This window comes from Myxine glutinosa, chromosome 8 (genome assembly GCF_964187855.1).
Source record: "Myxine glutinosa chromosome 8, kmMyxGlut1.1, whole genome shotgun sequence".
Classification (NCBI taxonomy): domain Eukaryota; kingdom Metazoa; phylum Chordata; class Myxini; order Myxiniformes; family Myxinidae; genus Myxine; species Myxine glutinosa.
This window is the reverse complement of record NC_136268.1, coordinates 50,049,218-50,062,408: the sequence shown is the minus strand read 5'-3', so window position 1 is coordinate 50,062,408 and position 13,191 is coordinate 50,049,218. Positions and strand designations below refer to the sequence as shown.

The following is a 13,191-nucleotide window of genomic DNA, read 5'->3' as shown; positions in this document are numbered from 1 at the left end:
AACTGCCTGCAGATTAATGGAACAAGAGGGAATAGTAGGGGAGCTCCCAATAGAGTTCGTGACCATTTTCCCGTGATCAAGGTTTGAAGGTTGATTTTGAAAGATAAAAATATATATAAAAAAATAAGCTTGGGTATCTTTTTTTAAAATGCGGGCTAACTCGGCCAGAGGACAAAATCCAAGATGTCCGCCAAAACCACGAAATCGGGCATATTTCCGCCTACGTGAATGCTACATATACATATTGGGTGTCCATATGTGGGTTTTTCTGGGCCCAGATCTTGCATCTTACATCAGTCAAGTGATATTGTGACTTAAAATGATATTAAATGATTAATGTTGACCAAAATCCAAGATTGCCGCTGCAAAAAACCATGTATTGTATATGTTCATAATCATTTCAATACAAAACCATGTATTGTACGGGGCAAACACTACAAGAGGAGCATACGATGTCTCCGATTGATGTATGAAACTCTGCTGAGAAGAATCATACAACAGTCACTACAGAATGGGGGAAGCATCTCAGATGAACTTGAAGCTCACTTGACTGTCCTGCGGAATCCTTCCTCAACAGCAGAAGAACGGCAGGAATGTTATGCACTTCTGGAAGCCAACCAAGAGGTTATTTCATTGGTGGCAGATGAGTTCAATAGAATTGAGGAGTCCGTTGGTTCAATGGCAAAGTACTGGATCACATTTATGGAGATGACTGAAATATTGATGATGAATCTGCATGCGTTGAGAATCCAGAACTGGGAACAATTCAAGTCGACATTACGTTTAATGCTACCATGGATCCAGATTTATGACAACGATAAATATGGACGGTGGTTGGTTGAGTATTGGCTGGAAATGGAATCCCTCCCAGAGGATGTAGCACAATACATGCGAGATGGCTTATTTGCTCAATCCATGTCGGGAAAGCCTTACTCATGTTTGCCATTGGATCTCTGGATCGAGATGACAATGAACAAGGGTTCAAAGATGAAAGCTGGCTGGCTCAAAATTTTGAAGAACGAAAAGATGCTGCTGTCACATTCCCGAAATGCTAACAATGTTAATAGAGTCCGATCCTCACTGCATGATCTTGCCAGCACATCAGAATCAAAACGACATCACAGTGAAAATGCTCCCACTCGCATGAAGGAAGACGAACAAGCTGTACAAGATATTAACAACTGCATCACTGAATTCGGCTGTGACCCTTTCAATGAAGAAAACAAGGTCTTGAAGTCACTACAGTCTGGAATGGTAGCTTCTGATGACCTCATTCAAGATTTTGAATCGGTCCACACCGATGGCGAGAAATGCTTGAAGGCATTCTGTGAAGACAGAATGTTCAGCAGCAACAAACCTTTCCATGCAACCATTCACAGGAATTTGAGACGGAACTTCAGCAACCCACCCTCAGTCAAGACTGGCGAGCGCATCATGAAGTCAGACGCAATGGAGAACAGAGCGATGGCAGCAGTTGTCTCACTTGCTGAAAATGACACCGAAAATTTCACCTTGTCAGAGATAATGTCGTACCGAGTCACAGATGAATGTCTGCCAATATTCAATATCAACGGCACCATGAAAAAAGTGCAAAAATCTAAGTTGGTAGAAAAATTCAAGCTACATGCGTTGGAACCAACACCAGACAAGTACACGGCGATCCTGGACATGGGATTTATATGGCGTTTGTCTACGCCATCGGTAGAAGACAGGGAAAAGGCTGATGGAATTTCCTACACCTGGGGAGACTACGCATCGAAGGTGTTCGCCGTCATTATGAGCAGACATAAATATGCATCACAAGTTGTGTTTGTCAATGACAGATATGATGTTTCCCTGACCGTCAAGGATAGCGAACGCAAGCTTCGAAAAAGCACTTCTGGATTTTCAGATGGCTCCAAGAATGTATTTTTCAAGCAGTCGGACAAATTCCCATCTGCCAAAGGATTTCAAGACTTCTTCCACAATGCAACAAACAAGCAGCACCTACAGATCTTTCTCAGAAACGAGTTCAGCGTGTTGTACCGAAACTATTCTAACACTGAATTTGTCTACTGCGTTGGGCCCACATGTGTCAATCTATCGACAGGTTTGCCTGTTACAGACTTCCAGTGTGAACAGTTAGAAGCAGACACATGCATGTTCTTCATCTACTCACAAATACGTAAAGCTGGAATAGAAACACCTGTTATCATCGACGCAGAAGATACGGACGTGCTTGTATTGGCATCGTATTTGCTCATAGAACTGAAGGGGTGCTCGCAATGAAGTACAAAAAGCAGTTCATAGATTGTACAGCTTTCTGCCCGAAGGAAATAGCAGATATCATAGTTCCTCTTCACGTCCACAGCGGCTCAGACACAACAGCAGCATTCTTTGGACATGGGAAGAAAACCATCTTCGACATATCATCCACTTCACCTGAAGCTAGAGCGTTCCTCAGTGAAGTAGGGAAACACCTACCGGTCCCTCAGCAGGTGCTTGATCATATGACGCTGTACACCATACGGTACATATACAAGGACAAACAAAGTACCACTCTGTGTGATGCTCGGGCCAGGAAGTGGCGACAAATGAAAAGGAAATCAATACTGCGGCTTCCACCAGACAAAGAATCCCACGATTTGAAAGTCAAGAGAGTGAACTATCAAACCTACGTGTTGCTCAACTACGAAAAACCTGATGCGCCACCGTCTCCTTTATCTCATGGCTGGCATCTCGAGGAAGGCATGTGTCTTCCATTGAGGTACATTCACCCAGCACTCCCAGAAAAACTAACTCAGGCTTTGGAAAGCAGCCCAACTATGGATGATCCAGTCGAGTCTGGGTCCGAGACGGACGATTCGGACAGTGAATAACAATTTCAATCTATCCAACACAAACAAACTGTTATAACAACTATTGTCATTTTCAACCCTACCGTATATGCTACTTGTGCAATGTGTATCACTGCTTGTAAATGTAATGTCATGTCACTGTAAATATAATAAAACAAAATAGAGAAAGATAAATTCTTTCTTACTGATTGCAAATGAAAACCTTGAACATTGTGTCAAATAAAAGACGTTGCAATAGATACAATGTACAGTAGCCATAACTGCTTATCTAACGGGCGAGAGGCAGCCATCTTGGTTCGTTACCTGCTCAAAAAGTCATTCATAGTAACAGTAAGGTTATAAATGAAAACACTAGTCATGTAAAACTGTATTTAGACGCCAGCGATGAATCTATGGTATGCACAATTATGAACATATACAATACATGGTTTTTTGCAGTGGCCATCTTGTATTTTGGTCAACATTAATCATTTAATATCATTTTAAGTCACAATATCACTTGACTGATGTAAGATGCAAGATCTGGGCCCAGAAAAACCCACATATGGACACCCAATATGTATATGTAGCATTCACGTAGGCGGAAATATGCCCGATTTCGCGGTTTTGGCGGACATCTTGGATTTTGTCCTCTGGCCGAGTTAGCCCGCATTTTAAAAAAAGATACCCAAGCTTATTTTTTTATATATATTTTTATCTTTCAAAATCAACCTTCAAACCTTGATCACGGGAAAATGGTCACGAACTCTATTGGGAGCTCCCCTACTAGAAAGTGCACTGCTTGACGTGTCGCAGGATGGCTGACAAAGCAGTCTGTACTCTTGCTTCATGATGCTGGTGGTGGTCTCCAGTTCAAATCCGATTTACCAATGTTAATCTAATTTTTTGCCCTAATACCTTCATTCATTTCATGCTAGAACAGCAGAACTTATTATAAAACAACAGAAGGACAACACCAATTTGAAGGACATTTGTCACCAATTTACAATGCCAGCTATTAACAACTATTCATAACTTGATAAATAATCACAAAAACAAGTATGGAATGCATAAGCAATCAAGTCAAAAAGCCAAAATTAACAGGTTGCACACGTGAATATAGAAGTATTCATCAACAGTGTGGATGTGTGCTTGTCTGTCGATCTCACCCCACCTGCTGTACTGCGGTTCAGGCTCACCAGGCAGTTCAACACCTGGTCAAAATTCTGTCCCTTGCACAGGTCATTGGGCTCAAAGGGCTGCGGTCATTAAGGTGGAAAAAGAGAAAATAAAATTGAATTAATAAAATAAAACAAAGTAATGACACTTGTTGGACGAAGGCAATTTAGGAAGGCTTTTGTAATCCTGATAACAAATATTTGTTAGGAATAGCATGGTATGAATATTGTAAATAGTTCTCTTGAGCATTGATCTGCCTTAATAAATCTATATTATATAAGGAACTGTGTCTGTCTGTCTATTTGTTTGTCTGTTTGTCGTGTTACAACTTGAGAACGGATTAACAGATTTCAATAAATCCAACTACGGTGGATTCAGGTAACTAACTCCCTGGAGTGTTTGTAATCCAAAAAAAAATACTATTTTTTCTTTTCTTTTTTATGGGTACATGGACCTGCGTGTCAAAACTGCAAATGACAACATGTGACTTGGTTATCCCTGCACGGAGAGCAGGATCTCCCAGGAATCCTTTTTTTTTCTTCCTCCATAGATTAGCCATTGCAGAAAAGATTGGTATTTCTGTCAGCGAAGCGACGGATCTTATTTTCGAGAACAAATAAAACTAGAGCGAAGTCGATGGTGCGCCATCACAAATCCCCACACTTCCCACCTCAAGCAAATTTGAAAGATGACAAAAAGCTCCACCAGAAATTACCCAAAATCAAATTTTGAGTTAAAAGTTTTTCCCCCATTACCATATGTCTCCATCCCCAAGGGCATGCATGAACTGGGGGTCAAGTCAAAAAAAAATCGTTACACATTTCGTGTCTCACAATGCTGATTGCATATACAGAGTTTCATTTTTAAATGTGCCTGTAATTGCATTTTTCGGTATTCGATCTTTTGAGTTTGTTGAGTTTCTGCCCAAAGACAGACTGATGGAGCTGATTACAATATCCACCCATTTTTTTTCTTAAAGCGTGTGGCTAAACATAAAAGAAGAAAAAGGGGGGAAACAGCAAAATGAGAAGGGTGAGATCATATTTCTCAACATCCGCAACTTAAGGAAGGAATGATGCCAGCAGAGGATGACACTAGCTCAAGGGTACTTAAAACGAGGACGGTTCACATCCGGACCACAAGCATAATCAGTCTGGACCATTGGCATAGTCAGTCCAGATCACAGGCATAATCAGTCCGGACCACAGGCATAATAAGTCTGGACCATGGGCATAGTCAGTCTGGACCATGGGCATAGTCAGTCCGGACCATGGGCATAATCAGTCTGGACCATGGGCATAATCACTCCAAACAGCGGAGATAATCAGTCTGGACCACGGCCACAATCAGTCCAGACCGCGGGGATAATAAGTCCGATTCCCATATCCGGACCTGAATTTTCACCAAAATCAAATCAATTCGTCCTTATGAAACACCCAACCTGTCCACCAAGTGTTGTCTGAATCAGCCTACAACTTTTTGAGATACCCTGCTCCCAAACAAACAGATAAGACAGACAGGGGTGAAAACATAACCTCTGCCCACCTTTGGTGGTGGAGGTAAATATAGAGTGATAAGATATTGCCAAACTCAGTCTTCAAAATCTGAATGTGGTTTCCCTATAAATCACCAACAAAGAAGAAGCAATATCCATAGTACACATACACACAATTCTACAATGGACGCTTTATGTGATGTCCGCAACCAATGCTTTGTTGCTTGAAAAAAAAACTTTTCCATGAGCACTCAAAACCATAACCAACTGTAAACCTCAAAAACTGCCTCCTGCAACAACCCAACATTTCACAAGTAAAAGTACACACTTTTTTGAAAGTTACACACTTACATCCACTTATAGCATATCCTTAAAAGGTAATCGCAATTCTTTCTAGAGATAACTCAACAAGTAAAGACATCAACAATACAATATTGTATTTTTCACCAAAACATTATTATATCACAACCGAATCGAGATTTAAAAAAAAAATAGAAAATAGAATTTGACATGATTGCGTCAATGGACATGCTTCCACTTGCAAGATAACTTCCACTGCACTTCCACCATGCAAGTGAAGAATTTGTGTCTTCACCAGATCTATATTTACATCGTGATCCCGAGTGCTGTCATGAATTTTTTTTTACAAAAAACTCTAATTTGAGCTTTAGCGTTGTCCCACCACTGACGTAAACACGAGAACTCTTTATCTATCGCAACATAATGTGCCCAAAAGGTCCTAAAAGATGCAACAAATAATTCATTTTGAAGAAGTGTTGTGTTGAACTTCCAATAAGGGCTCACCACCTTAATGAGTGGCAACTGAAAACGCATAGTAATGATGTGATGATCGGAAAACCCAGATGGGAGAATAGAGGTGTTTAAGACGAGGTTGAGGAAATGATCGGAAACGTACAATTTATCAAATCGAGCTAGCGACACTAAATTGTTGGAGCAGCGACACCAAGTAAATTGTTGCTGCATCGGATGTTGCAATCTCTAAATGTCAGTCAACTTGAATTTTGAGATTGAGCGAGCACGAGGTCTTGTACTGGCTGCATGTGGCTCAGCTCTTCCTATCAAGGGAGGGGTTAAGTGTGCAATTAAAATCTCCTCCAAGACATAGAAAATGATCAGGGGGAACACCAGCAAGATACAAGTCGAGACAGTCAAAAAAGGAAGAACTTTCAGCATTTGTACTTGGTGCGTACACATTGACTATTGTGAAAAACTGCTGACCAACAGAGAAAGTCAGCGAAGCTAAATATCCCTTCACAATTTCTTTAAAGGAAACCAAAGTTAAAGGAAGAGTTTGCCGAAAGAAGATGGCTATCCCAGCAATTGGGCTTGATAGATTGCTAGAGAACCAATGCCCTTTAAGGAACAACTCCCACCCAGCTGAAGAACCTTCGGTAGAATGAGTTTCCTGCAACAACAAGATATCAACCTTGTTACACTCAATTAGTTGTTTAACTTGCACTTTACGAAGAGATGTGCGACCACCGTTGATATTTAGGCTGGCAATGCGTAGTTTCATTGTGATGTGTCATTAGCACGACATCAGCCATGGTCTTTGAGTTCGCTCCGAGATGACTTAGAAATTTTCTTAACCGGTGACGTTGAGGGTCTGCAACGTTGTATCGATCCGGTCTAGAAATCATTATTCGAGCCACTTGAAATCTTCTAGAACTGAAAAATGATCTTCAATTTTGATCCGCTTTTTGTGAAAACTTTTGTGTAAGAAGGCGGGAACGGCATCGGGAGATACTGAGGAATCAACCTCAAGGTTGTGAGGAAGGACATCGCTACCTGTGTCACTTAAGGTCGAATCAACAGAAGATGTTCCATCAGACTCATAACCCATGCTGTCAACCACTAGTTCCCACGGTTCTTCAGTAATAATTTGATCAGATGCTACAGGTACAGCCACCTCCAGATCACAATCAATTTGTACATCCGGTGCATCGATTTTAACTGTGGCATCTGCACATGGTGGGGGTTGGGAGAAGGTTTCATCTACTCCACGAGGGATCTCCGGTTCATCGAGAACACTGGGAGCAACAGTTTCACATGTACTCACAACAAGAGTACAGGGCTGCTCAGGAGATGAGTCGTGGGAATGGGTTCAGGTGATTGTTTGACAGGTGTTTTTACCGCTTGCGCATAGGAAGGAGACCTCTTGGGTTTCACTTGATTGTCTAATTTGGTATAATTTACCCGCTTCTGTGCTTTATTCCGCGTGACAACCGTGAAGCCATCACCTGCATCATTTGTCTCTGCTGGGTGAGCATTTTGTGAAGGAAGTGATTCCTATCTCTCAGGTGAAGAAGAAGAATCCTGTCTTGCAGGCAAAGATAGAGATTCTGTCCTTCAGGTAGTGTGGTGCTCTGGACGCTGAATTAACCTCAGGGAGATTATTCAGACAATCCCTTCGCAGGTGTCCATGCTGATTACAGGCATAACACGTTGACACCTGTGTTGTTGCATACTTGCATACATTTGATAATCGTAGTTATCATGTTTTATCGTGAATTTAATGTCAAGATCACGACGGTTCTTGTTCAAACTGTAAAAGAACCATTGAAATTCGGGACACGACTGTGCCAAAATGACGAAGGGCAAGCTCAATTTTTCATCCTCCAAGAATGGTGGGATATTGGAAACCAGCATTTTTACTGATGGCGAATTAAACAGTGAAACTGGAATGTAAATATCGGGCTCAATGGATAAATTCCACAACACTCGCCACCATACTTTGTTGTAAAACGAAAACAACAACTTTCTTGTTCATCCTCGAAGCTACGAGGACATTTTCAGCCCAGATAATTTCACCGACAGCGATAATAATTGCTTCGACCGCCACATGAGCTGGAGGGACACGTGTGAGGCCATGCTTCCTGCTTAACGAGAGAGTGAGGATGAGAGAGAGAGAAAAAAGATACAAGTAGAAGAGAGACAATATCAGATGCTGGTAACTCAAGTTATGGTCTACAAAATGATTTTAAAAGGACACATGACCTTTGACCTGTTGAACCCAAAGTTGAATCGGTTCATCATTGTATTGCAGTTCATACTTGTGCCAAGTTTGTTTGAAATGGTTGAGCTGCAGTGGTTCACAAGGTATTGTGGGAACAAAATTATCTTCAATGAAAGGGAAATACAATTGACCTTTGAACCCAACATGTATTCAGTTCATCTTTGCAGTCCACTGTATAATTGTGCCAAGTTTGGATGAAATTATTCAGTGTCCGATCGCAAGTTATAGTGGTAACAAAGAACTGATAATGGGCAGACGACCCAAAAAAATAATGGCTCTGGCCTTCGGCTGTGGAGGCATAAAAATCTTTGACATTTCCAAGCAAAGCTGTAAAGTACAAATCCGAAGCCTGGAAGCCTTTATCGAGGCACAAATTCAAGGCGCACACACACCCTACACAGTCTTGTGCTAACACAGTCACAATCCATTTTGTACTACAATGCTTTCATCACAGGGCCGCAGTGAAAAAAAAAGCAGGCACAATGGGCATCCACATCTCTTAAATAATGTCATATATAGAATGCATGCGCAAAAACACACAAACACACACACTAACTCCTCGTAGTAGAGGAGGGACCTCCAAATATGTCACAAACAAATAAGCAAGACAAAGGCAAGTGTGAATGGAAGATGTCACGCATGTAACCGACCGAAACAGCAACAAATAAAGCCCCAATGACTGCAATAAAGAAAAATATAAAACAAAATATCAACAGAAAACATATTGTTGCGGTTGTGCCATAAAGGCAAACCCCCTATAGTTAAATTGCATGACAACATGTAGCCTGCAGTAGTTAGATATGTCTTATTGAATGTAAAGATTAGCCCTTTCCCATTGTGTAGTAATTGTTACGTGGTCCCCTCAGTGCATACCAGGTCTCGGTGACCCCCGGACCGTGAGAGGACCTTCGCCAGCAAATAGTATTATATAGGCGCATTCGCCACGCAATCCATAGGAATTTCACCCAGGCGACAACTGATGTGCAAGTATATATTTCCAATGGTAATGATACCAAACACTTTCAAAGACACAACCACGGAGATTTTCCCCGAGCAATCAACAATACACAACCAGGCACAATCAATATTACAACCATGTGAACTCATCTACACAAACTCTAAGATGGCCATCTTAATCTTATACATTCCTCACGTGAGCCCCACTCCTGACTCCCTCCGTGGTCAATGTCTCTCCTCTCCGCACACGGGCGGTTGAACGAGCCCCGGGCGGACGTGCTCTAAACGTGCCGTCTCGGACTGGGGCCGCGGCTGCAGCGCACCTCCTTGCCAAGCCACGGGGCAAACCCAGCGCGGCGTCCAACGTGCGCGAGGCCCCAAGTGCGGACCCGTACGCGTCTTTGTAGACGGGGCAAAACCCAGCGCGGCTTCCGACGCGAGCGAGGCCCAACGTGCGGACCCGTACGCGTCTTTGTAGACGGGGCAAACTGTCCCGGACGCTTGGTTTCGTGCACGAACTCACGGTGACTGGACGTGTCAAAAGGTATTTACCGCCCAGGTAACTCCTCTCGCCAGACGTTTCGCAACGGCGCGTTTTCCGCGCAGCGTAAGGTCGATTCCACCTTCTCGTCGTCGCGGGGCGAGGAAGAAGAAAAAACCTTCCTTTCCCTCGTGTCTTTTTCCTCCCTTTCCGTCACTTCCGCTTCCGGCCACTTCCGTTTCCTGCCACTCTTTCAGAAGGGCTCCTGACCCTCCAACCACAACAACTACACAACAACTTAATATACTACACACGGAAGCAAAGACCTGCATGGTAATTTACATACATTCACCTAAATATGTAACACTCCCCCCCTTCAAGAAAGAAAGTTTGAACCCAGCGAAAACTTTCTTTGCCGGCCAATTTGGAGAAACAACCAGATAACTCAACCCCCCCACATTATCAGTTCCCCCCGGGCACAGTTATCACTTAAAAATAAAGCCAGTTAAGCCACTCGATAGCACTTTTCCGGGAGGCCAAGCCGAGTATTCACTACATGGATGCCTTTAGGAACGCGGAGTTCACGGTTAGTCCGTGCAGGAAAGTTCTCTACATGGGCGCCTTGAGGAACGTGGAGTTCACGGTTAGTCCGTGCAGGAAAGTTCTCTACATGGGCGCCTTGAGGAACGTGGAGTTCACGGTTAGTCCGTGCAGGAAAGTTCACTACATGGACGCCTTTAGGAACGGCGTTCACGGTTAATTCGTGTAGGAATCTTGGCTCGGCGGCTCCGCCGCCTTCAGTGCTTCAACTTCTCAGAACGTCCCTAATAATTAGGGTGGGACCACTGGTCCCTGTAGTCCCCTGAATACCGGTCTTCTTCTCGGCCACTACTTTGCCAATTCTTCCTTCGGGAGCGGCCGTAACTCAGGGAGCCTCCATAATAATATTGACTGCGGCCACCACCAAAACTACCGCCCAGTTGTCCTCTCCTGTAGACCTCTCGACGCCTACGAAATGCCTTCCCTACTGTTATGGTCCGACCCTCCAAATCCTTGCCATTCCAATTCTTCTCTGCCTCTCTGGCGTCTTTTGTGCTGGCAAACGTGACAAAGCCGAACCCTCTTGACTGTTGCGTTTCCCAGTCTCTTACCAACCGCACTTCCACCAGCGGCCCATATCTGTTGAAGACAGAGGTCAGAACTTCTTCCTCTGTTTTGAAGTTCAGTCCCCCTACAAATAACTTGGCACTTTTGTCACCATCCCGAGCTGGTGTGGTGTTATTTTCCCTGCTGGGCTCTTTATCAACCCTCAGGTTACCATAAACTTGACCCCCGGCCAAATCATTCCCGAGAACCACAGATACACCCTCTACAGGAAACGTGGCTTGTAAACCGACGGTGACCGGTCCTGACACCAAATCGGACTCCAACTGGATGACCTGAAGGGGAGCACTAACACCGCCCCCGATCCCCTGTAAACGAACACTATCCCTCGTTGCCGTCTCCTCGGACCATGGCAAAATGCCTTCAAGCATTAAAGATTGATGGGCCCCTGTGTCTCTCAATATCCTAACCGGTCTCCGGTTAGTCGAGGCTCCATCCAGTGACACAAACCCCTCGGAAATAAATGGTTGGTAACCCTCTTGATGGCGATTTCTTACGCTAGCCATCGCATTCGGAGTTGTAATAGTCGGACTCCGCTCTGGGTTGTCCCTTTTCATGAGGTAACAACTGGACATCAAGTGTCCAGGTTTTTTGCAAAACGCGCAAGTAGGCCCGGAGGAAAAACTCGGGGTCTGCCTCGGGCCCCCCGAACTATAAGTTTGTCTTGGGCCCGCATCCCTCTGATTTCGAACCGGTGGGGTATCATAGTTGTCCCCATAATCATCTCGAGGCCGCCGCCATGTATGGTCGTTCTCCGCACCTGCTGTTCCCCACCTCCCCTGCGGAGATCTAGGCGAGGAGTTAGGTTCGTGGACCCCTATTCGGTGGGTTAAGGCATAATCATCTGCCATGGTGGCTGCGTCCCACAACTTTGGTACCTTCTTTTCCTGCAGGTACACTTTGATGTCCTCGTGGACACACTGCTGGAATTCCTCCACCAGGATCAAGTCCCGCAATGTCTCGAAGTCTTTCCCGACTCCTTTTGACTCACACCACCGATCAAACATGTTTTCTTTCACTCTGGCAAACTCCACATGGGTCTCACTCTCCCTCTTCCTGGCATTCCTGAATTTTTGCCTGTAAGCTTCCGGAACCAACTCATAGGCTTTGAGGATGTGCTTCTTCAGTACCTCATAATCTGCACATTGGTCCATTGGTAGCGCCGAATAAATTTCCTGAGCTTTCCCCACCAGCACACTTTGCACGAGTATGGTCCATGCCTCCTCCGGCCAGTTTAATTGTCGAGCCACTTTCTCAAAGTGTGGAAAAAATTTCGCGACTTCTTTTTCACTGAACGGTGGAACCAGCCTCACATGTCTGCCCACATCCCAGGTTTTCTGGTTAGGTGTCGACCCCGTCAGCAAGGGTGGTGCCTCTCCCCGTTCTCTCATTAACTCCAGCTCCTTGAATTTGATTTCTTGCTGAAGCTGCATGTCACGTTCCTTTAATTCCCTTTCCGCTTTTCTCTCCTCTGCTTCGAGGTCCCTTGCAGCTCTCCTTTCCTCTGCTTGTTCCTTTTCTCTTCTTTCCTGGAGTTCTCTTTCCACTCTCCTTTCCTCTGCTTGTTTCTCTTCTCTCCTCTCTTCTGCTTTCCTTTCCTCTTCTGCTCTTTCCTTTTCTGCTTTCCTTTCTTCTTCTGCTCTTTCCTTTTCTGCTTTCCTTTCTTCTTCTGCTCTTTCTTTTTCTGCTTTCCTTTCTTCTTCTGCTCTTTCCTTTTCTGCTTTCCTTTCTTCTTCTGCTAACCTTTCCTGGAGTTCTCGTTCCACTCTCCTTTCTTGTGCTTGTTTCTCTTCTCTTCTCTCTTCTGCTTTCCTTTCTTCTTCTGCTCTTTCCTTTTCTGCTTTCCTTTCCTCTTCTTTTATCCGTTCCTGGCTCCGTAATTGCAACTCCAGTTTCCGGAGCTCAACGTCTTCTGGTTCTTCGGGTAGCCACTCCCAGGCTAACTCGTCCCATGTTCCTAATCCCACCATAGATTGTATCACCGTGGCCTGCAACTCTGCCTTCCTCAAATTAGTTCGGACCTCCAAGTTAAAATGTTTGGCCAATTTCAAGAGATCCGACT

General features: G+C 44.1%; 1 protein-coding gene across 4 annotated transcripts in view; it reads right to left on the bottom strand.

The window, feature by feature from the left end:
- LOC137432478 (rho guanine nucleotide exchange factor 7) overlaps window positions 1–13,191 on the bottom strand; it is a 147,893-nt gene that overhangs the window by 59,688 nt on the left and 75,014 nt on the right. For 3 of the 4 annotated variants that reach the window (XM_068124448.2, XM_068124452.2, XM_068124451.2), the window contains exon 3: window positions 3,991–4,075. In XM_068124448.2, coding sequence (XP_067980549.2) covers window positions 3,991–4,075 — 85 coding nt within the window. Of the gene's footprint in view, window positions 1–3,990; window positions 4,076–13,191 lie in introns of those variants that run through there. The other variant, XM_068124450.2, reaches the window with a different exon arrangement.